The sequence below is a fragment of the Eublepharis macularius genome, chromosome 5 (genome assembly GCF_028583425.1).
Source record: "Eublepharis macularius isolate TG4126 chromosome 5, MPM_Emac_v1.0, whole genome shotgun sequence".
NCBI lineage: Eukaryota > Metazoa > Chordata > Lepidosauria > Squamata > Eublepharidae > Eublepharis > Eublepharis macularius.
In genome coordinates, this window is record NC_072794.1 from 91123221 (window position 1) to 91148842 (window position 25622).

General features: G+C 44.6%; 1 protein-coding gene across 1 annotated transcript in view; it reads left to right on the plus strand.

Annotated features, from left to right (window-relative positions):
- The window catches only part of AGBL4 (AGBL carboxypeptidase 4), a 2119283-nt gene that overhangs the window by 1873807 nt on the left and 219854 nt on the right, over positions 1-25622 (plus strand). The window contains exon 10 of the mRNA XM_054979842.1: positions 3745-3897. Coding sequence (XP_054835817.1) covers positions 3745-3897 — 153 coding nt within the window. The remainder of the gene's footprint in view (positions 1-3744; positions 3898-25622) is intronic.

Sequence of the window (25622 nt, forward strand, 5' to 3'; positions counted from 1 at the left end):
GGCCTTGATGATCCTAACCAGCATTCCTCATGACCAGGTGCAGCTTGTGCACCCAGCAGACAATGCCCTGAAGTGGTGCATCATTCAAGGTTGTAGGGGACCTTCCCCCAGCCCCCCACCCATGATGACACGTCGTGTGCCAATCACATTCCTTTTCTGGCCAGGCAGGAAGGTGGGTACTGCTGGCGAACGTCACAGACTCTGGTTCTCTGTGGGAGCCTCAGCTGAGGACACACACATGCTTGGGGACCTTCCTCCTCCCCCTGCCCCCCCTCTTGATGACACGTCATGTCCCAACAATCCTTTTGGGCGAGGCAGGAAGGTGGGTGCTGTTGGCCATGATGATGGCTCTTTGTGGAACCCCCGGCTAAGGAAAGGGGGACACTCAGGATCTGTGGGACTTCCCCCCTCCTCCCCCTCCTCATGACGACAGGTAGTGTCCCTCGTATCCTCCTCATGATGATATGTCCCGTCCCTTCCATCCTTCTCTGGCAAGGCAGGAAGGTGGGTGAGGTCAGCTGCCGTCGTGTGCCGCGCAAAGAGGATCCCTTAACTGGGGACACTCAGGAAGGATCTGTGGGACTTCCCCCCTCCTCCCCTTCCTCATGACGGCACGTAGTGTCCCTCGTATCCTCCTCATGATGACATGTACCGTCCCTGGCATGCTCCTCCTGACAACAAGCCCCATCCCTCGAACCTTCTAAGTACCCCCTCTTATTGTTTACAAAGTCAAGGAATTACTTCCATTAGAATTTGTATGCTGGCAAAACAGTCTCAAGGCATGACTGTTGTCCCTTCCATCCTTCTCTGGCGAGGCAGGAAGGTGGGTGAGGTCAGCTGCCATCGTGTGCCGCGTAAAGAGGATCCCTTAGCTGGGGACACTCAGCATCTGTGGGACTTCATGGTCCTCCCCCTCCTCCCGACGACACATCCAGTCCCTCCCTGTATCCTCCCAACGGTGACACGCCCTGCCCCTTTCTGGCGAGGCAGGAAGGTGGGTGAGGTCAGCTGCCGCCGTAAGCACCCTAAGTCGGAAGTTGGCACTTCAGGTGCGGTCCCCTGATAGCGGGGAGAATCAGGCTGCCCACCAGGCAAATGTCAACTCCCCCCCCCGTGACAGTACCGGCACACTCCCGTGGGGACAGACCTCCCACCCCCTGAGGGGAGGCAGCTCACCGCTGCCTCCACGGGCCTGCTGGGCCCAGTGGCCGCCATCCTCCTCACCCACCATTCGTTTAGTGCTGGAAACCGCGGGGCACCCTCCCGCGTCAGCCTTCCTGATTCCCGATTCCTGATTCCCGATTCTGTATCGGAAACGGGACATGATTGGTGAGGTTCGGGTACCTGGGTTCGGCGCCACCGCAGAATCATGATCAGCTAAATCGGGGGTTTTTTTGGATCGTGCCCATGTCTACTCATCTGTACCTAATGACGTGGCTGTGAGTAACTGTAGGAGTGTGATTCAGTGGCAAAAGGACTACAGAAACAGTTTTAAAGGTTTAATGAGCAATATGGAGTTTATTGAGGGACTGGGTGCAATATTAGGAGAGAGAAAGAAGGGGCTTATCCTGAGTAAATACTAGATATTAAAACAGTATCAGATATTAATATTTAATATTTAATATCAGATATTAAAACAAAGCACAAGCAAATAGCAGATTTCCCAGAAAATATCAACCAGAGCGGTTCCAGTTTGGAGCAGGAGTTACTTCTTAGCTCAAGTTGTAAATGTGGGTGAAAATGGAGAACAGGACAGAAGACACGTGAGTGTGTAGTCTTTCTAACTAGCAGAGAGAAGCAGAATGCCAGCTCTCTATGTGGTACAGTGTGAACTGGAAAATAAGGGGAAAGAGATCAGATGAAGAACAAAGATATACTTTTCCTTATCTGCATAGAAATCAGGTGGAAGAAGGAAGGATCCAGTACATTGGAAGCCTGTTGCAGTCTGTGGGAAGCCCAAAGGAAACTAAGTAATTTCAGCAAGAGTAAACCAACTGAGGGGCTGGGGTAGCAAATAGGATCCAGAAAACTACAAACATTTGGGGGCTGAGAGGTGGCTTTTATGCACCTCTAGTTGCATTAAGAAGAGGAAAGGAAGGTTGAGAGAACTTCAAATATGAGCATGGTTTAAAAGAGCGTGGAAAATATGGAAAATCAGCCTAGGATTATTAGTTTACCTGACAAGTGGCCATCTCAGGCCTGTTGGACAAGACTGAGTAGTGGCTTGATTAATTTATCTGCGTGGCAAGCCTGATTAACAGGAGATGGTGGATGTCCTAGCCTTCAGTATGATTAATTTTTCATGTAACTGCATTGTAAGGCAGATTCCTTGATGGTCCTAGGAGGCCAATTATTACCCAGCAAACTCCAATCTTTAAACATGAAGGACTGGCTTCTCTCATACTGTCCAGCTCATTTGTTAAGATCCTCCTCATAATCCTTGCACTTTGTACACAATCTAAAGAGGCGAGACAGGTAGCAACCAGGCAGGTCTTTTCCAATAGTGTAGTGGTGGTAGGGTTGCCAGGTCCTCTTACTGTCCTGATGGGAGGCTGGGGACCTGGCACTTACCTTTTTTGTGTGTGTTGGTAGCCACGCCAACACAATGATATCACTTCTGGGTGATGTCATCGTGTGGGTGCACTGAGCCGTGTGGGTGCAATGAGCCGATTTGGGACTCAAACAGGCCCAATTCAGCCCGTTTGGGGCCCAAATCAGCCCGCTGCAAAGCACGCACACACTCCTGGGATAGCGGTACATTTTCAGCCCGCCCCTGGGAGCATGCCTAGGAGGTCCGTTCCCACACCCTTCCCCCCACTGGCCAAGTGAGTGGTGGCAGAGGGTGAAGAGTGAAAGCAGAGGATCCCCTGCTCCCACTGGAGGAATGAGATCCTTAAGTGATGGCCTTTAAAATGTTCTCCTGGTTCAGACTAATCTTGGTCTCCTTTTCTATCCTTTAGGTATCAGACCAAACTTTTTCTCTCTGCCCAGGCTTTCACTGAAGAGCTCCATTTTTAAAGCTGTTTTATGTTCTGTTTCTAGTCTGAATACTGTTTTATGGATATAATTTTAGTCATCTGAATATTTATGCCATTTTATACCCCTAGTGGTTCCACAGACTTGTGCTACTGTGTGGTACAATTGTTACATTTCTAATTCTATGATGCTCCTATTTCCTTGCTATCATTTCTTTTTTAAATTGATTTTTTAAAAAAAAAAATATTTCCTGCTCTTCATTGTCCACTTGTTTTTTTATTTGTTTTCAATTTGACATAGTCCTCTCTCAATTTTTGTAGCTTCCTCTCCTATTGCCCTCATAGCTTTGTTTCAGCTCTGTATCAGATTTCTGCTCATTATCAATTTTTTTGCAATCCCAAACCTATTGCATTGCTTATTGGATGTCCCAGATGTTGGTTGTATTTACTTAAACTATGTAATACACTTTGAGTCTCAGTGAGAAAGGTGGGTTATAAATAAATAAATAGTGGTTTGGGTTGGCTTTAATGCTGGCAATTTTTATGTTTTTTGCTTTTATAATTTTATTGCTGCATTGTTATGATTTTGTAAGCCTCCTTAAAGAGCTGGCTGGAGAGGTGACATATCAGTTTTTAAAAATAAAATCACCTACTGTTTCCTATTCTTATATGTTTTGATTTTCAGAGATTATAATGTTGCTTATAAAGCTGGATTCCTTTTTGAGAAACATTTCAATTTTTCTTGTATATATGTGTACTTTCTATGCAGAAAATTAGCCTGGAATTTTATATTGACATCCATGCTCACTCAACTATGATGAACGGCTTTATGTATGGGAACATTTTTGAAGAGGAGGAACGATTTCAGAGACAAGCTATTTTCCCCAAGTTGCTCTGTCAGAATGCTGAAGACTTCTCCTTTGTAAGCAACGCTTGTTTTCTTTTTGTTTTTGTCATGTATGTGTTTTAGACTATTAATAAGTATCTGTTCAGACAATCCTTCCAGCCCCTGGCAATACCAGTCTTCTAGCAGCTTCCATAAGTTTAAACCACAATGCCACAGTAAATCCACGTTCATACATGTGAGCAATATACTCCAAAATCAATCTGGGCCCAATTTTATATATCACTGTGCATGGAGCTGGTGAAAATCTGATCTATAGTGATTTTAGTATGTAGCACCAGCATTTCCACTACCAGTTTATTGTGGTTAGAATATTGAAGAGAAAATCATATCTGCCATAGACTGAAAAGGTTATAGTTTGAGTCTAGCTTAATTCTGCTTGTTGTGTTTATTGTGCAAAAGAAGCAAACTGTTTTATTGCAGTCATTTTGGTGTAGTGCTTAAGAGCACGGACTCTAATCTGGAGAACTGGGTTTGATACTCATCCATTTGAAGCCAGCTGGGTGACCTTGGGTCAGTCACAGCTTCTAGAAGCTCTCTCAGCCCCACCCACCTCACAGGGTGTTTGTTATGGGGATAATAATAACATACTTTGTAAACTGCTCTGAGTGGCGGTTAAGTTGTCCTGAAGGGCAGTGTATAAATCAAATGTTATTATTATTCATTCATAAATCACTGTTTTTATTTGATAATTCACTGTTATTGCACAGGTATTCTAGTTACGATTGCCCCATCTTGTTTCTGAAGTTGTTGTGTGTTAATGGCATCAGCTTGGTTTTTAATGATCATGTTCTAATAGCTTTGTTTTTAGTGTTTGAGTTTTATTGTCTTTGTTTCATTACCTTATCTGTAAGTAGAGATGTGCACGAACTGTGCGGTTCATGATTCATCACATTTCACAAACCACGAACTGTCATGAACCTGTCCCCGTTCATGAATCGTTTCATTTTGGTTCATGAAAATGTCACTTCTGGGCCAGCAAATCACCACTTCCAGGTCAACATGAGGTCACTTCCGGACCAGCAGAAGGCCACTTCCAGGTCAGCAGCAGGACTGCTGGAAGTCCATCCCCTGTTGCCTAGGAAACTGATTGATCAGTGCCAGGCTGTCTGCAGTGATGAACCAAAAAACAAACAAAACAAATCAACCTCAAGTTCATGGAACTGGCCCGGTTCACGCTGAATTTTGGTTCATATTTCGGTTTCTGTCCATCTCTATCTGTAAGCCACTTCAAGCAGGTCTCCAGGGATGTGGCACATACATTTTCTAAATAAATAGCTAACAATAAATAATATCCAAATAGCATTAATCTTCAATCATATGCTCTTCTGTTTACCTGCCATATTTCCCAATAATTCATTAAGTTTTAGAGCATTTGGGGGGGAAAGAGTGCAGTCACTGCAGAGCACTAGGGTCTGTGGAACTTCGTTATTACCAATTTAGTGCTGAATTTGGTAGTAATTTAATAGTCTTAACCTTTGCTTAAAAGCCTTTTCTAGTGAAGGATGTTTTGGCCAATTATAGGCTCTCAAATACTGCAAGGTGATTGAATGGGTAGGGGCATACATGAATGAAGTTTCTGCCCTTGACCCTTTCTAATTAAGCTTTAGGCCTGGTTATGGGATGGAAACAACATTAGTCACAGTGGTATCCACTTTAGATGGACAAGCCTGTGTTCTTTTTATTCAATTTATTAGTTATTGCAGATGTCTTTAAACTGTGGACTGCTATGTTTTACTACATTTGTTTGTGATGGATTTTAACAAGCGTGGCCTTTTCAATCTAATTTTAACAAGTAGAAAACAGAATTTCCATTGAAGATGCAGAAGCAGTTGCCTGGCCCTTTATTGTGTGCTCCCATAGGATTATATTGTGTCACCCATCATCTATATTGTTTATCTATATATATAAAGACAAGTATCCTGACTGACTCATCAGTGCCCAGCCCAAACCCCTGGACCTAGAAACATGAAATTTGGAGAGAACATTCCTTTTGTGATGTAGAGGCTCAGTAAGAAGAGAGTTTAAGAAATTCACCCCCTAAGGGAGTCAAAAGGGGTAAAATGTGTTTCCCCATAGGGATGCAACTTCCCTGTGTGGCTGGAAGGCTGCAGCATGCTCCCCCCCCCCCCCGCCACTCCCAACTCCCAGCTCAGCCCAACGTTCTAAACAGTTGCTAAGGGAGTCATTGAATGTGTCCCGAGGTAAAATGCACCTCCCAGTCTTCCCCTAAAAGTTCACTAGGGTTGCCAATCTCCCTGTGGTATAGGGTTGCCAGCCTCCGGGGATGGCTGGAGGTCTCCTGGAATTACAACTGATCTCCAGGTGACAGAGATCAGTTCTCCTGGAGAAAATGGCTGCATTGGAAAGTGGACTCTATGGTATTATACTATTCTGAGGCTTCTCCCCTCCACAAACACCACTCTATCCAGGCTCCAACCCCAAAATCTCCAGGAATTTCCCAACCTGGACCTGGCAACTGTACTGTGGGGCCTGCCTGCTTGCACCCCCCCTCTCTAACTGGTCAGCTGTGGAACTTTGTGTTCTGAGGTAAAAATCAGGTCAAAGAAACTGCAGACAGTTGAAGAAAGATGATACAAGACTCCTGAATAGGGACTTTATATAAAAATCAGTATGACAACTGAGTTTTTAAATCTTCATGGGGACGATTTTGATGTGAGTCTCTCACATGAACCTCGCATGAAAGGTGCACAACCTTTCTAGGGACCATTTTGATGTGAGTCTCTCACATGAACCTGCCAAAGTGCCCACCACATAGGGTTGCCAGCCTCCAGGTGGTAGCTTGAGATCTCCCAGCATTACAACTGATCTCCAGGCAACCAAGACCAGTTCCCCTGGAGAAATGGCTACCCTGAAGTGTGAACTATATGACATCATACCACACTGAGGCCCCTCCATTTCCTCAAACCACACCCTCTCCAGGCCCCACCCCCCAAAGCTTCAGGAATTTCCCAACTTGGACCTCAAAACCCTACCACTACACCACCCCTCCCTCAGTCCAACTCCACCTCACACCTCTCGCAGCCATCATCTCTTACTGCCCCCAAGAAGCCTCCTGGCAGACATTGTGCAAGATATACCAATGTTAAAAGGAGGAAGCAACTTAGAGATGCAGCAAAGAAATATGCGCATCATATTCCTGCGGTGCACTGAGCACCAGTGGACAAGTACCAGCGAGTCCCGAGTCCAAGGGGAAGGTGACCATCCCGGCAGGTCTGGGCATAGTAGTGATGACCCTAGCAGATCTAACAGCCAAGATAAACCCTAATATCACCACTATCACAGAGAAGTCCATGGACTGGCTTTGCAAGCATGCCATTCTGATGCCCAAGAATGACAAAGCTACCGTCATTAATGAAACACAACTTAACTCCCTCAAATGGGCAGAAATGGAATACAGATCTGTGGACTCAGTGGTGCAAATGGATGACGCAGTCCACTACCCAATGGAGTTCCTCAACATGCTCAACCCTCCTGGCTTCCCAGCCCACAAGCTTCTCCTCAAAGTGGGGGCTCCAGTGATGCTGCTCCGGAACCTTAACCCACCCAAACTCTGCAATGGCACCAGACTATGAGTGAAAGCCCTCCACAGGAACATCATTGAAGCCACATTATTCACCGGCAGTGCTCGGGCAGGGGGGTGTCAGTATTCATACCATGCATACCACTCATACCAACAGAGAACCCCTTCAAATTCAAGAGACTGCAGTTCCCCCTCAAGGCCTGCTTTGCTATGACGATCAACAAGTCCTAGGGGCAGACACTGAAGGTGGCAAGAATTGACTTGAGGGAGGATTGCTTCTCACATGGGCAGTTCTATGTGGCCTGCTCCAGAGTAAGCTCACCCAGCAACCTGGTGATCCTAGCACCTGAGGGGAAAACCACCAGTGGTCTACAAAGAGGTCCTTCAGTAGAAAAAAACCCAGTTGTACATATTTTTCACTGTATTTTTTGCACTACAATCTTTTCCTTTTAAAGATCTCTTCAATAAATGTTACATTTCGAAATTCACTTCATCAGTTTTAGGCATCAACATGCTTTGCTTTATTCAAACACTTTTGTGAAGCTTGGGTACTATGCTATTATACTACAAAACCAACTCAACCCACCCCCCAAACCAAAAAATGTTACATACCCATAAATATTATAACTGGATTTAAAGTAGTTAAATATCATAGCTAAGCACAGGCATCATGCTAGTTGTTTATATTAGCCATTAAGCAAGATCATGCAGTTTGGAGGCAGCATATCAATATTCTGATGACACCCAGCTATGTATTTTGTTAACTAAGCACGCAAATGTGGTTGCTTCTGTCCTAAACCAGTGTTTGTCAAGTGGTCTTAGGGGTTTAAACAAATATAGATCTGGGTGTCATCTGCACACCGATAATAACTACAAAGCTATGGATGATTTCACCCAGTGCTTTAACATAACTATTAAGGAGTATAGGGGGCCCAACTGAGGTCCAAACAGATGATTCTACTGCTCGAGTGAAAACTCTTTGAACTCTGTTCATAAGAAAGAGGCAAAACTAATGGAGAGGCCTCCCTCTCCCATCTTGCATAGACTCCCTCCAGCCATTCCAGTAAAATATAATAATGTATGTTTAAAAGCTACTGATAGATCTAAGAGAATTAACAAAGATATAGTGCTCTATCCTTTTTGTAAATGGAGATCATCCTCCAGAGCTAATAAGGCCATTTTTGTCCCAGAACCAGACCTTAAACCAGACCGAAACAAGTCAAGGTCAGATGAGTCATCAAGATATGCCTGCAGGTGTTCAATCATCACTTGTTCAATCACAAGTCAAGGGCAGATGAGTCATCGAGATATGCCTGCAGGTGTTCAATTATCACTTGTTCAATCACTCCAAAAGATTAGGATACAAAAGGGAGATTAGACACCAGTTTATAATTGTCCATATATGTGTGTGTTATGTGCCGTCAAGTCGCCTCCGACCTATGGCGACCCTATGAATGAAAGACCTCCAAAACATCCTATCATTAACAGACTTGCTCAGATCTTGCAAACTGGAAGAGTCGCTTCTTTTATTGAGTCAAGCCATCTTGTTTTAGGTCCTCTTTTCCAACTGCCTTCTACTTTTCCTAGCATTATTGACTTCTCCAGAGAATCTTGTCTTCTCATAATGCGACCAAAGTACAATAGCCTCAGTTTTGTCATTTTAGCTTCTAGGGAGATTTCAGGCTTGATTTGATCTAGTATCCACTTATTTGTCTTTTTGGCTGTCCATGGTATCCGCAGAACTCTCCTCCAGCACCACATTTCATATGAATCAATTTTCTTCCTGTCAGCTTTCTTCACTATCCAGCTTTCATATCCATACATCATAATGGGGAATACCATGGTTTGGATTATCTTGATCTTGGTTCCCAGTGAGACACCTTTATCTTTAAGAATCTTATCTAGCTTCCTCACAGCTGTTCTTCCAAGTCTCCATCTCCTTCTGATTTCCTTGTTGCAGTCTCCATGTTGGTTGATAATTGAGACAACGAATAGAAAATCTTGGACAATTACAATTTCCTTATTGTTAACTTTAAAATTGTGTAATTTCTCAGTATTAATTGCTTCTGTCTTCTTGATATTCAGCTGTAATCCTGCTTTGGCACTTTCTCTTTTAACCTTAATCAGTAGGTGTTTCAAGTCTTCACTATTTTCTGCCAGTAATGTGGTATCATCTACATGTCTCCAATTGTTAATTTTCCTTCCACCAATTTTTACTCCATCTTCTTCTAGATCTAATCCAGCTTTCCTTATGACAGGGGTGGGCAATTGTTTTGGCTTGGGGGCCACTTTGTGGGAGCGGAGGTTAGCAGAGGGCCGCACCTTTTAAAATGATTGCATTCATTAGTTAACTTTGCATTTCAGAAAAGGTATAAATTGTATCATAAAAATCAATAAATATAAATTAAATTAAATAGTGGTAGTTTTATTCAATTTATTTATTGCGCTAATTTCATATCATCTATAGCTGCAAGCACATTTAATTTTAGAAGGAAATCTCGGTTCAAGGCGGATTTTTCTGACTGTCTTGGCGGGCCACAAAAAACTCTGTAGCGGGCCGCATGTGGCCCGTGGGCCGCAGTTTGCCCACCCCTGCCATGATATGCTCTGCACAACGGTTGAACAGGTAGGGAGATAATATGCATCTTTGTCTGACACCTTTGCCAATTGGAAACCATTCTGTTTCCCCATACTCTGTCCTTAACAGTAGCCTCTTGTCCAGAGTACAGGTTGCGCATCAAAACAATCAGATGTTGTGGTACCCCCATTTCTTTTAACACTATTAATAGCTTTTCATGATCCACACAATCACAGGTTTTACTGTAATCTATAAAACACATGCTGATTTTCTTCTGAAATTCCCTGGAGCCCGTATATATAATTATAATATGCAATGAAGGCTTCTTAAGCGGTCTGATTTTTATTTGTAGTATTCCAATCTTAAGGAAGGGTATTTCCAGAGTATTAGATGTGTTTATGATTAGAGATGGGTATGAATCGGAAAAAAACTGAACTGTGCAGTTTGTGGTTCATCACATTTCACAAACTACAAACCATGAACTTTCACAAACCTGCCCCAGTTTGCGAACCGGTTCAATTGGTTTGTGAAAACATCACATCCAGGTCATCAAATTGTCACTTCCAGGTCAACAGAAGGTCTGCAGGAAGTCCATCCCCAGTTGCCTAGGAAACTGATTGATTGGTGCCAGGTGACAGTGCAGTGATGAACCAAAAAATGAACCAAATGAACCAGCCTAAAGTTTGTGGCGGTTCATCAGAAATGGGCTCTGACAAACCACCGGTTCACAAACCACGAACCAGCTAAGTTCATCACAAACTTTGATTCGTATTTCGGTTCATGCTCATCTCTATTCATGATTTATTTCCCTTGTATGTCTTGCTTTTCAGAATGTGATAATCCTACTTTTCCAGTAGCCCTGCAACTGATACACTTGTAAAGGCCTTTCTCCATGCCTGGGAAGCCCCAAGTAGTGTTTCTTATCCATTATTGATTTATTTATTGAAAGATTTTGATCCCACAAGGTATAGGATAGAGATAATGGTATATTCAAACATATGTTTCCCTAATGGACCACAACTCAACTACAGGCTCGTGTCCTTCCAAGCCATACGATATGTTGGTGATATTGAAGGCAGAAGGGTGTATGTAACTACAGGGTCCAATTCTTTGTTTCATAGAAACAAAGAATTAACAAAAACAGCTGAGTCTGTATATTGGAAGCAAAAGCAATCAACAAAAACACCCCTTTGCCTACTGGCAGTAATGCCAGCCCTTCATCAAAAAGCAATACAGAAATTGTTTGCATCTTATGGTTTATTGTAATAAAGATTTGCATGAAATTGTTTTGCATTGCAGAGCTGATGAGAAAACTAGGAGAGAGAGATAGTTAAGCTTGGTGGTGTACTTAAATGTATTATATATTATGTATAACAGCTTAGAGAACTGGAAGAGTTAGTTTCAGCTCTTCCCCCCACTGAGTTAAAAGATTTTTGTTATGAGTGGCTTAGACACAAAGACTCTGATACAGGTAAATGCATGTTTTGCAGTGTATTGCCTGTAAACTGTAATGTATTCTAGTATGGACTAGCTCACTTCCAGAACTGATTCATGTTCTGGTCATGTTTTACCTTGATTACAGTAACCTCCTCCTCCCTGATTTTATGCTGATATACTTTGACTCAAAATCATTTACCTCTCTCATTGTCCTGACCACATAATGCCTCTCCTTAACTCCCAACACTAGTTTCCTAATGGCTATCAATACAGCACAAACTCTGTCCTTTGTCAGGGCTTGTCGCTGCCGCCACTGGGTGGGGCCCCAGCTGGGCCAGCCCTGAAGTCAGAGGGGTGCCATGGATACTGCAGGACCCTGCTCTGTGGAAGGAGGGGTGGTATATATCACCCAGACTCCCTCTCAGTCCACTCACTGGCCTGCTCAACCTGGCCTGCTTACCCTCTGCGTCCTCCATCATCTCCTCCTCCCAGAACTCTCCTCCAAGCCTCCACTCTCACACTGCTCTGCTCTCACTCCACACCATCACTCCTTACTCACAGCCACCACCTCAGAGCTCTTCCTAGCCACCTTATATAGGGCTTCCTTTCCCCGCCCCACCCTCCTTCTAGGCTTGTTCCCTCTCCTGACTTGGCCCAGCTGTGCCTTCCCTCAGGTGTTTCCCTCCTACCACTAATCCCTTCTTGGCTTCCTTGCCTTGCTGGCAGGGTGGGGTTGAATGTGAGCCATCCCCATCTGAGGTCTCCTTGGCCTTGCTCACGAGGAGCTGCCCCAGCCGGCTTCTGTGCTGCTGAGCATGCCTGGCCTTGCTCACGAGGAGCTGCCCTGGCCAGCTTTTGGGCTGCCTGCTCTTTGATGCCGGGCGGGGCTACCCATCTCCTCCCCCAGAATGCCTGTGGCAGCTCCACCTGGAGGGGCTTGGCTCCCAGCACCTCCTGAGCCAGGCTGCTGTCCTCTAGCCAGGGTGTGGCTCTGGGCTGTAGTAGCTGCTTCTCCTCCTTGGAAGGTAAGGGCTCTGTTTGGGCTGTTGCTGGGTCCCTATTCCCCCTGCCTTGGCCCTTTTCCTCTAGCCTGCTTAGCACCCTCTCTTCCCCCTGGGGGGTGGGACTAGCTGGCTTCTCCCTGCTCCCTCCAGCCTTCTGAGGCTTTGGCCTTTCACCCCTTCCTCCTGCAGTAGGCAGGTTCTGGCTCTGTTTGCCAGACAGAGCAATTGAACTGCTGTCTCCTGGCTGCCCCCTGCCGCTGCCTGTCAGCAAGTCCGGGGGCTGGGCTGCTGACCCCGGACATCCTTATCATCAAAGCCTTCTGTGGCCTTTTCGCCAATCCAGCAGGGGATACATACAAGGAAGCTGTTTCCATATGCACATCACCTTCACTAAATCAATGTATTTGTATGAAAACGTTTGTGTGAAAGGTTTGGTGGCTTGCAGGGGTATAAAGAACAAGCAAACAAAAAAGTTTATATTGTCGAAGGCTTTCATGGCCGGAGAACGATGGTTATTGTGGATTTTCCAGGCTGTACAGCCGTGGTCTTGGCATTGTAGTTCCTGACGTTTCGCCAGCAGCTGTGGCTGGCATCTTCAGAGGTGTAGCACCAAAAGACAGAGATCTCTCAGTGTCACAGTGTGGAAAAGATGTGGGCAGGTCATTTATATCTGCTCAGGAGGGGTGGGATTGAGCTGAGTCATCCTGTAAGAGTTTCCCAGGGTGTGGAATGCTAATGGAGGGAGGCTTCACTGTATCCTGAGGAGGTTCTTTTGTCAAGCACCAATCCATATACAAAAGAACCTCCTCTGTAAACCACTCCAATAACAACTTATACATTTTAGATATTGCTTTACTATTATCCCCCAATAATAGTTCCTCTATATCTGAATTTTTAATTCTAAAACCATTCTTTCTATGTTCTGAATCAAATAAATCTTTAATTTGTCTATATTGTAACCAACCATATTTAAATGGCAACTCCTCGTTTTGTTTAACTCTCAACCTATCATTTTCTACTACTGTTAATTCTTTGAGGGTAAGCCATTCCTTTCCCTGATATTCCATATTTGGGTTGATTACTTCAGCTGGAACAATCCAAAGTGGTTTCTTTAGCTCTATAAATTTCTTGTACTTGAGCCAGGTTGACAGTAGATTTCTTCTCAGGTAGTGGTGCTGGAACATTGTATCCATATTATGCTCCCCGTACCACATATATGTGTGCCATCCAAAGAGTTTATTATGTCCTTCCAATGTTAATAACTTATGATTGGTCAAAGACACCCATTCTTTTAGCCACACCAAACATATCGCTTCATGATAAAGATCAGGTAACTGCATTCCTCCTCTTTCCTTAGCGTCACAAAGAACTTTCATCTTGACTCTTGGTTTCTTTCCTGCTCAGACAAATTCTGATATCTTCCTCTGCCATTTTTCAAATTGTTTCTTATCTTTCACAATTGGAATTGTTTGCATTAAAAACATCACTCTGGGCAGTACATTCATTTTAATTGTGGCAATTCGACCTAACCACGACAAATTTAATTTATTCCATCTTATCATGTCTCTTTCAGTTTGAGTCCAGAGCTTTTCATAGTTATTCTTAAACAAGTCTATATTCTTAGCTGTCAGCTCTATCCCCAAATATTTAGTTCTATGTACCACTTCGCAGTTTGTTAATTTACTTAATTCTTGTTGTTTCTTCTTAGTCATATTTTTAGTTATTATTTTTGACTTCTTTTTGTTTATGTAGAAACCCGCCAAATCTCCCTTTATTTTGTCCAGCAGTCTTGGCAAGGTTTGTAAAGGGTCTTCCACTATAAACATCACATCATCTGCAAATGCTCTCAATTTGTAGGAGGATCCTTTTATTTTTATTCCTTTTATACTATCATGTTCTCTAATCCTCCTCAATAATACTTCTAAGACAATCACAAACAAAAGCGGCGATAGTGGACATCCTTGTCTGGTTCCTTTCCTTATTTCCAACTTCTCTGTCAGGTCGTCATTAACACATATTGTTGCCCTTTGTAAGTTATAAATTGTTTTCACTGCTTGTATAAATTCATTACCTAGATCCATCTTCTCCATAGTTGCGAACATAAAATCCCAGTTCAAATTGTCAAAGGCCTTCTCTGCATCTGCAAAGAAAAGGCCGACTTCCTTATCAGGTCGCTTATCATAGTATTCAATAGCATTTATCACTACTCTCAAATTGTCTTTTAACTGCCTGTTTGGTAAAAATCCGGCCTGGTCTTCATCTATAAAGTCCATTAACCATATTTTGAGCCTATCCGCCAGTATTCTTGCCATTATTTTGTAGTCATTGTTTATAAGCGATATGGGTCTATAATTTTTCAACTCTATCAAATCTTGGCTTTCTTTTGGGATCAGTGCAATACTTGCTTCATTCCATGTATCTGGGAGACCCTTTCCTTGAAGCATATCGTTCATTACATTTTTTAAAATCGGTACTAGGTCTTCCTTCATTACTTTATAAAATTTAGCTGTGATCCCATCAGGTCTTGGTGCTTTCCCAATCTTAGCCGCTTCAATTGCCTGTATGACTTCTTCTTCTGTTATTGGAGCATTCAGTCTCTCTTTCATCTCTTCTGGTAGCTTTGGTAAGCGGGCATTCCTTAAATACCCATCTATCTCTTGTACATTCACAGATTTCTTTTGAAATAATTTAGCATAGTATTTAAAGAACGCACGCTTAATTAGTTGATGATCTTTCAATTCTTTACCTTCCTCCATTATGGTATTAATAATTTTCCTTTCCTTTCTTTTTTTCAGTTGCCAGGCTAAATACTTTCCTGGTTTATTTGCTCCTTCAAATGACTTCTGCTTTAATGTCTTTAACTTCCATTCTAGCTCTTTATTACTAATGGCTGTTATTTGATCCTGCAATATTTTAATTTCCTGTATAATCGACTTTTTTCCTGGTCTTTTCTTCAATTGTTCTTTTTTATATATTTTCCTTGAATTTCTTGCCATTTCTCCTGCTTTCTTTTCTTATCCTTGCTGTTAAGTAAGGTTAAATTTCCTCTCATTACAGCCTTATAGGTATCCCATACCATCTGTGTTGAGACTTCATTGTTATTTGTTACAAAAAATTGCTTAGTTTCTTCTTTCAAATACTTCAAATTTTCCTGATTTTGTAATAAATCCTCATTTATTCTCCATCTAAATTTTCTTCGACCCATTGTCCATTTCCATAACATTGGACTGTGGTTGTCCTGCTTCAAGTGGCTGCCGAGTCTGCAGAGTGCTGCTGACAGGTAACAAGGTCCAGCTGGCAAGGCGAGGAATGTGCAAAGTCCATAAATCAAGGGAGTAGTCAAGGACAAGCCGGGTCGGAGGTCAGAGAGACAGTTCCAAGGAGCAAGCGCAGGCAACACAGTAGCAGTTCAGAGAACTTGTTGAAGCTATGCTGAAAGTGCCCCTCCCTCGTGCTCTTATACCCTGGGAGTGTTATGTCAGCTGGCACAGCTGCTTCAAGTCTCCTCCCCTGAAGCCCCTCCTTCCTCTGAGAAGGCTGGCCTGTTCAGAGCCCGGAGCTGTGCAGATTGACGTCGGGTCTGTAAGTCTCTTCTGTCCCTGCTACGCCGACGTTGCTCTCGATAGTCTGGAGATGTTGGAGGGGATAAGGAAGCTGGCGACATCTGGGCTGGTGGCTCTGGGTGGGGAAGGGGAGCTTCTGGCTGGGATTCAGCATCTGACCTTTCAGCTGTGGTTGGCTGCTGGGAGACAGGCTGCTCCTCCTCAGGAGGAGCAAGGCTGTCAGCAAGCGTCGGCTGTTCCAGCTCCTCCTCCTCTGAGGACTCGTCAAGCTCAGGCTGTACTATGACAGTGGTATGTGCTCACCTTCGGTAAGATTTCCACTTTTTTTGTCAATAGAGTCAAATCTTTTGTTGCCCAAATCATATCAATACGTGAAAATGATACGTGCCTTGCGGAGTAGTATGTAAATTCAGTACTTTTCGGATTTTCTTTTCTCCATACGTCTTCCAAATGTTCTTGTTGAACTAGTTCAAAAAAAAGTTTTTGGTAGCTTCCCTGATTTTTTAACAGTTGTTTTTGATTTCTTGTCTAATTGCAAGTCCACCACACCACTGAAATCTCCAACCAATATCATCTGATCAAATACTTCCTGATCTAATTTATTCAATAAATCTTTAAAAAATTGGTCTTTTGCTCCATTTGGCGCATAGAGAGCTATTACCAATATTTTTTTTCGCAATTATATTTATTTCCACGGCCACATATCTTCCATCTTGATCCTGGAAAATTAATTTTGATTCTACAGCCTCCTTTACATAAATCACTACTCCTTTATTCTTTTGTTTAGATGCTGATATATATTCTTTCCCCAATTGTTTGTTTTTTAAATATTTTATATCTTTATCTTTAATATGTGTCTCTTGTAGACATGCTATATTACAATTTTGCTTCTTTGGCCAATGAAAAATTGTCTTTCTCTTTTAAGGTGAGTTTAGTCCATTCACATTCCACGATATTAATTTTTACTCCATATTTTACATTTTTAATAGTCCAAGAAAGTCCTCTGCATTTTCCTGTAAAATTTTTTCCATTTGCTCCTTTGTTTTGATGATAATTCTCAAGGCTTTGTAATAAAAGCTTAGACCTTCTGGAATTTCCCATCTATATCTGATGTCTTTGTCTCTTAGTTTCTGGGTCAATTCCCTATATTTTTTCCGCTCTTGGAGAATCCGTTTTGGGACTTCTTTCATGATCTTAATTCTGCTCCCCTCCTTTATTAAAGGTTTTTCAAAATGCCTCTTAAGTATCTCTTCCTGCATTCTCTTTGTCACTAATTGCACAATAATATCTCTTGGTAGCTTTCTCTGTTGTGCAAAAGCCGAATTGATTCTGTACGCCAAATCCATATTTGCTATTATTTCATCCTTCTCTTTCCCTAAAAATTCTGCCAATATCTCTGTCATCTGTTCTTGTGTGGTTTGCGTCTCAGATTCCTGAATGCCACGAAATCTTAACTGCTTTTCTGTCGCCTTACACTCCATCATTGCCACTCTTGTCTGAATCACTTGAATTTCATGTTTTATTTCTGCTTTTATGTCATTTGTCTTTTGTTCCACCTGCTCCACTTTTTTAGTTGTCACTTGCAAATCTTCCTTTACTCCCTCTATCTTTTTTGCCAGTGCAGCTACATCAGCTTGAATAACATCTCTCATATCTTTAAAATCCTTTGCCAACATTTCTTGCATCTTCTGTAACAACTCTGCCACTTTTTTTCCCAGTCCTTCTATCGCAGCATCCACCGAAATTTGCCATTCCTTATCTGCTCCTTTTTTCCCAGCCATCATGGGGCTCGATTTCGAGCCTCCCCACGTGTCTGCTCTTTTCCTCAAATCCATGTTGAATCATTTAAACCTTGCCTTTTCTTAAAATTTCTTAAAGAAAAGGGGGAAAAAAGCCTTTTTAAAATCCAAAATGTCGGGCGTTTTTTCTCTACGGTACCATTGCAACGTCTCTATGATTTCTGGTTTAACTTCGTACCTTACTTAAGATGGCGCACTTCCTGTTCCTGTTGCCTTCATTGCCTCCCAGTGGTATACTTATTTTGCTTCCTTTTTCTGTCAATCCTCTTCCCTTTCGCTTTGCTGTCCTGGCTAGGAATCCAGTTGTCTGCTCTGCTGTTAACTTCCCATCTCACGATGTTTCTCCAGTCCCCCCTCCGCCTTCTCATGCTGGTTATCTCAGTTCTAACTGCAGTAAGTATAAACAATATTTCTTTTCAAATTTTTAGTCCTTATTTACTTCCCCAGCGTCTTCAATTTTACTCTGCGTCTATTACTAAACGTCTCTTCTTTTATATTCTGTCCATTACTTATTTTCCCTTGGTCTTTTTACTGCCGTTCCGTTTTTAAAAGTCTGATAACAATCTTTACCTTTGCCAATTCTGTGGGTTGTCTGTGTTGTTTCCTTTGCTTATTCTTTGGTAAAAGCTGTTGCTGAAGCTTGGTTCTGACGATCTTATGCCAATTTAATGACTCCTGAGGCACTGTAGAGATAGAAGCTCGCCCTTCTCCGAGGGGACCTCAAGGTGGTGGTGGGAGTCCTTGATTCAGAACTCCCTCCCTCACCAAGATCACACGCTCTCAGGGGTGCATAGCATTCGAGCCCAACTTCTCCCTGAAGTTGGGGTGGAAACGGGCGTTGGAGCGCCTCGCTTTCCAAGAAAAACAGTGTCTTGGACAGCCCAAGTCTTAGGCTGCTTCAGACCACCATGAGTCCAAACCAGAAGTCCAAGAAGCACAAAGTTTCTTGATTCCAAAAGGTCTATTGAAAGACAATGCTCAGGATACAAGTATCCATATTCCAAGGACTAGGAAAGCCTTGGCTGAATGAAAGCTTTGTTGAGAATGACACACAAAATGAAAGTAACTACACTTCAAACACCCATTCCCAGCCTCCCCCCTTAGACCTGTCTAGAAGGCCTGGGAAGGTGAGGATGTCAAGGTCAGCCGGAACGGGTTGATAAGAATTCTTCACTCCCATGGATATATGCGGCCTGGGCAGCACCTGGGCCTGGAGGGAGAGAACTAAACAACTACAGATTATAACATGAGAACATGGCGTAGCTTTGGCTTGACAACTGACAAGCAAACTGACACTCTGACAAAATGCTTGTGAAGCACTGTTAGTCCTAGGACTAAAGTGGGGAAAACCAGCACTAACTGCTGCTTAGACTTGAGAGATCTGGGAATTATAGAGGGCCAAGGAAGTGGGTAGAAAGGAGTCTCCCCTTCAGTGCCAGGAACAGGGTTATAGCTCATAACTATAACGCCTGCCCAGTATCTAGCAAGGGTTTGTCTCAGTGGAGCACCCTTAAGTCTGGAGAGGAGGGAAAGTCGTGCTATGGCTGTGCTTTGAAAGTAGAGCATTTGTTAAGCAGTGTCAACCTCTGAAAGAAGCCAACAACCTAGTGTTAAACCAAGTGTTTTGTGCCTCACATCAGTGAAGTTGCTGTATAAAAACCTTTCTGTTACTTAAGTTCAAACATCTGCCTACCTGCCTTTTGACTTTAACCTTCTGTAAATAAACCTTCTGTTACCTTTTGACCCTCCCCAAGCCTTGTGTGCCAGTTTCTGCTAAAGGGAAACGCAAACCCCTGATCTGTTCTCTACTAAGACTTGGCTGGATAACCATTTTTAATCATCCTTAAGGGTGGGACAAGAAAGTAAGTTGAAGCTTAACATCAACCACGCTACCAGAGGCTTCCCAGCCCAGTATATAGCTTTATGGGCTTAAAGAGGAGAAGTTTTACCTCAGGGTAGGGGAAGGTCAGCCGAAGCCTGAGTTGGACGTGGGTTTGTAGCAGCTCTCATCAGCATCCAAGCCAGTTTCTGGCCTTCCATGCTTCGGGGCCAGTTTTCGACCTGTTGGTTTGTGAGAGGCTATGGGTTTGGGTGCACTTTGGTATCCTCCCCTCTGCACCAGCCATATGGGGCATTGATCTGCAAAATGTCCAACACCCCCACATTGTAGACATAGTCCTTATTTCCAACATATTTCTCTCTCAGAGAGGGGGGTGCTCAGTCCTTGTGGGGTACGTCCCCTGTCTGCAGTGGTTGGTCACCTCAACCCCACCTGTTGTTGCATTCTTACAAGTTTTACTACTTGGGTTCTATTTTTGACCTCACATGCTAGTTGGATCCAACCCAACAAAGTCTGTGGATCATCTTGCATTAATGATCCTGCACTGGGCAGGGGGTTGGACTAGATGGTCTGTATGGCCCCTTCCAACTCTATGATTCTATGAATGCTCGATCTAGTAGGTCAGCATTCAGTCCATTTCGGAAGAGTTCAGTTTTCACTCCCTTGCTCTTTGATTGCTAATTGCCTGAATTCGGCAGCATATTCCCTTATGGTTCTAGACCCTTGACCCTTGTCTTCTTTTTCTGAGCTTTGTTCAAGCCCTTTCCCCTTCTAATGGGTCTTGAAATTGGGCTCTTAGCACATATATGAAAGCATTTAGATCATACACTTCAGGTGCTCCCATATTATGCAAAGTTACATACCACTCAGCTGCTGGACCCCCTAGTTGGGATCCTAGATGGTTCACCTGACTGTGTTCCGTAGGAAATAAATGTCCCCAATCTTGGAAAAATTCCATAGCTTGTATTATAAAAAATCCAATGTTTTGGGGGGTTCCATCAAACTTGGCCTCCAATTGGAACCAACCCTGCGGCAGTCCTGCTCCAGGAGCTCCTGCTCCTTGATGCCCTGCCGGATGCTGGATTGGTGCCACTCTGGGGGGTGGTTGAATGTGTCCCTGTGCCATGAATGGTACTTGATAGGCTCCATTTGCTCCATGTACCATTGAAGTGGCTTGAGGTACCCCTCTGTGCTATGGGTAAACAACATGCACTTGACTTCCCGGTGCTCTTTGAGGGGGATATACTGTGGGACCTCCCTGTTGCAGGTGGTCCATTTGTACTCCTGCCCCCCATTGGGCAGTGATAGGGGTTCCTTGTGGTTGGCCGGTTTGGGGCATCCTCATCCCTACAGTGGCAACCAATGCCCCTGTGCTTGCTGTAGCAGTCAGGGCCCTTGTTGGTTGTGTCCCCCTTGTTGTAGCCCCCCTCCTCCTTGAGGCGGTAAAATGGGACCTGTCATTACAGGTAGGGGAGCTTGAACTGGTAGGTTCCTGGACACTCTTATCCCCATTGTGGAAATTGGGGCCCCTGTGCTGCTCATGAGCAGAGGTACAGTAAAAGGCTGTGCTCCCCTGGATGGACTCATTCCCACTCCCCAGGAGGGTAGATTGGAGGCAGTCACGACGATGGGAGGTGGGACGTATCCCCCTGTTTCTGTGACTATTGGAAACTGTGCAGTTGGGAGAGTCCCTTGAGTTCTCATAAATTGTTCAGGGGGCATTAAAACTGGTCCCCCTTGCTCCTCTGGCAGTGGTTGTAAAATCGGTCCCACAGGCAAGCTCATCATTTCGTTTACTAGCTGGGCAGTCTGTCCTAACTCCTCTCTTGTTAATGCCATTTTGGTTTCAACAGTTTAGTACTTGGTTTCCCTTTCTCCTGGGTGTGGCATCTGGCAGGAAGAGCCCCCCCGAAAACCAATGCGGGGGGTAAATTGCCAGTTTGTCCCTATGGAGGCCAGCAGACGTGCGCGGCGCCTTGAGTGCTGCTGGGCCATGGAAAACGGCAAAGAACAGAACTAGGCGGAAGCCTGTAAGTAAGTGAATCCCTTCTGTTATTACAAGTGCACGCGAAGGAGTGGTGGGATCTGAAGCTAAGAAGGCTCGTTCTTCCCCCTCGCTGAGTTTCAGAATTCGGTTGGTGGTCCCCCCCCCTAAAATGGCAGCGAAAAAACAGAGTCCCGCTTTGGGCAAGTCAATTTCGGCTGCCCTACAGGGGAAAGGAGAGTCGCTCGAGGAATTGGTGAAGAGGTCGGTTATCGAAGCCATAAAACCCTTTGTTGACAAGCTGAATGAAACAGATCAAAGGGTGGGCTTAATTGAGAGCGAAGTGAAAACCATTAAGGAAGTAGCGGGGGGGGGCAGAGAAGTCTGCTCGGGAAAATGCGTCACTTGTGAGGGCAACGAATAAAGAGTTAAAGCTGGTGGAGAACCAGCTGATTGGGCTACAGGTGGAACGAACACAGACAATTTTGCGCCTCCAGAACGTGAAAGAGGAGGAAAATGAGGATTTATGGGGTCTGGTCTCGGAACTATTGGTGACACCCGCGAAGGCAACTAAAGAGGTAAAAAGCGCCATTTTGGAAGTCCGTCGGGTTTCTTCAAAATATGCAACGAAGCGTCAGCTGCCTCGCGAGATCATCATCGATCTTTCATCTAAAAGGATCCGAGACACTATCCTATACAACTCATACAATGCGGATCTGGAGTTTTTGGGCAATAAAGTCAAGATACTGAAAGACGTCCCATTTTTAGTTCGGAAAAGAAGATTTAAGTATAAAAAGCTCGCAGCTCTTCTGAGGGAACGTGGAATAAAGTACAAATGGCTATTTCCGGAAGGTATTTGGTTCAGTTTCAAAGATCAAGCTTACAAGATAACATCAGAAGATCAACTAAGGGATTTTGAGGACAAAGATCCGGAATTTCAGCAAGACACCAAGCAAGAAGAAAAGGCGAAGACTGAAGGGGGGGGAGGAAACAAGCACTGCGGCTGCAGTTGCTCAGAGAGAATTGCGTCCGGGGCCCAGGAGGGGGAGGAAGACTTAATTTGAATTGTAATTTGTATTTGGCAAGGTCAGCCACTCCATCAATATCATACAAAGCTGTAATTTTTTTAATAATGGCAGTATGAAGGGAAAGCATTATGTGTAGTGTAGTGTTGTTATATGTTGCTGTTTTTTTTTCTTTCCTTCCCTTGTCCCCTTTCCTTCCCTCTGTATCGTTAGTTAATGTAGTTAATAAAAAGAATAAAAAATCTTTAAAAAAAAAAGGAAATAGCGATGGAAGCATGGGAACAACTATGGAAAAATACCTTAAAAATATCAACTTGTACCAGTATTAAAGTGAATGGTTATAAAATGCTGTATAGATGGTACTTAACCCCGAAAAAAATAGCTATAGCTAACAAACAGTTATCGAATAAATGTTGGAAATGTAAGGAGCATGAAGGTTCTCTATTTCATATGTGGTGGACTTGCCAAAAGGCTAGAGACTTTTGGTCTAGAATATGTGCTGAGATGTCTTTGATATTACAATATAATGTTGCTAAAAATCCAGAAATGTTATTACTATCTTTACATTTAGAAGATGTTAATAGAAATGATAAGATGTTGTTGTATTATATGATAGCAGCAGCAAGAATTTTATATGCTCAATATTGGAAGAAAGAAGAAGTACCGAATATTGAAGAATGGACAAGGAAGCTGTTGTACATGGCCGAAATGGACAAATTAACTAGAAATCTGAAAGAGCAAGATCCAGATTTTTTTTGGAAGACTGGAAGAAGTTTAAGAAATATTTGGAAAAGAAATGCGATGTTAAAGGACAATTGTGGTCTTTGGAGGGATTTTAAATTTTATTAAGTAAGATTTTAACGAGGGCATATATATAAGATCTCTACCATGGGTAACATAATATAATTGTATTATAGTGAAATAATAATATCTATGAATAAACGGGGGGTTCGAGTGTTGTTGGAAGTCAATAGAGAAAAGGGGGAGGGGAGGGGAGGGGTTATATATTTAGAAAGGTTTAATTTGGATAAGTTGTACATATTAACAAACTATTTTATATCACCTCATCCAATAAAATCTATTTAAAAAAAGAAAAAAAACTTTGTGCTTCTTGCAGAAGGGGGGAGACGAAATCTAGATAACTGGGATTCCATAGTCTGACATTTTGTTGAGAATCCCTTTTTACTTCCCCGACCCCTCAACTGGGAGAGATGGACATCGGATTGCATCCGACAGACCCGTCTGATCCAGACACGGAGGGTGAGGGGCTATTTTCACAGCCTGACGGTGGGACCGATCAGGTGCAAGCGAGCAGGGAAGGCGCCAGGCCCCGGACCAGCGTGAGATGAGGATTTACCCCTCTGACGTCCGTGCCTACACCCCGGCAGTGGGGCCTGCGGCCCCGGGATACCAGGGAAAGATGTGCCGGCACTATGTTTTCCCGCTCTATGATGGACTTGGCTCCAGTGTCGGAGGACCTGGGAGTAACAGGAGGCCAGGTTTGGGAAACTGGCCAGAGGTCCACTCTCTCCGCCAGAGATGCCCAGGACAGCACTCAGCCGTGGTATCGATGGGATGAGGCGGCGAGGTGTCTGATGGAAGTAAATCCGCCAGAAGAGACAGGCAGTCTCCCGGATTGGACTACGCCGTGCGCAGAGCTCATGATCTGGGACTATGCGGATGTCGGCTTGGTCGGGACTTGGGAGACTGAGACAGGAGTTCCTGAAGGACAGGGACATTTGGTCACCCTGCAGGGGCAGGCCCAAGTGCTACAGTACGGAGTTCTAGCTATGACTGGAATTGCCAAGGGTTGGGTGGCTAGTGCAACTGAGATGTCGGACCAAGGCACTTCAGGGGCAGCTGCCACGTCTGGTCCCCAAGCTCAAGTTCAAGAGGCTAAGGCCACGGAGGAGGCGGTGGAGAGAGCCGATCACCAACAGAGAGCCTGGGAGGAGAGCTTGCTCCAGCCGCCCGGAGAGGAAGAAACAGAGCCTGACCTCAACGTAGAGGAGGAGAACTGCTGCCAAGCCCTGGAAGCGCAAATGGAGGTGATGCGAGCAGATTTAGCACAAGCCACCTATTTGATTGCGTTGCTGGTCCAGGGAGAGGAAGGTGCAGGGCGAGCTGGGGCCCAGGCCCCAGCAGGGCTACAACAGTTACTTGAGTTAGCAGCGGCCAGAGGCAGCGCAAGACCGGTCGCCCCACCCGCGCCGGGCCCACCAATCCCGTTGCCACCGCCGCCGGGAACGGCTGGCCCCGCCAGTCTAGGAGGAGCTGCTCCCGCAAGAAATGGTGCTCAAGGGGGGGCAGCGCCCCAAGGACCAGTGCCAGGAGGCCCTCCAGCGGGGGGCCCCCCAGCACCTACCATCGGAGGAGCGGCCCCAGCGGGTCCAGGACCTGCTACCCCTGCGACAGCCACGCCTCAACCTCAGGGGCCAGTGCCACTGCCGCAGCCAAGACCACAACCGGGACCAGGGGGAGCTGGGCCACCAGGGCGACACCCAGTTCCACCTCCACCTCAGCCGTGTCCGGGTGCTCCAGGAGCACTACCAAAACCAAGGCTGCTGAGACCTGCGCCGGTTCAGCCGCGGCCCCAAGGCATACCTCTTAGAGGCCCTGCACCGCAATGGCCACCTGTCCAACCTGTCGATGTGGGAGGAGCCAGTGAGGGTGAATTACCGATGGGATGGATTAAGGTGGAAGCTACCTTTGATGGTGATCCCCGTAAGTTAGGGTTCTTTGTCGTACAAGCCCTGCAGTTCTTCAATCAATGGGGTTACCTGTTCCCCAATGAGGAGAGCCGAGTGATGCATCTCGCGGCCCGCCTGGAAGGCATAGCAGCTGAATGGTATGTAATCCTCTACTACACGGGGGCCCCAGAGCTGGGAAGTCTGCAAGCCTTTATTGCTGCGCTCAGAGCCCAGTATGAAAACCCTCTTGAAGGGGAATGGGCCCGCACGGAACTGCAA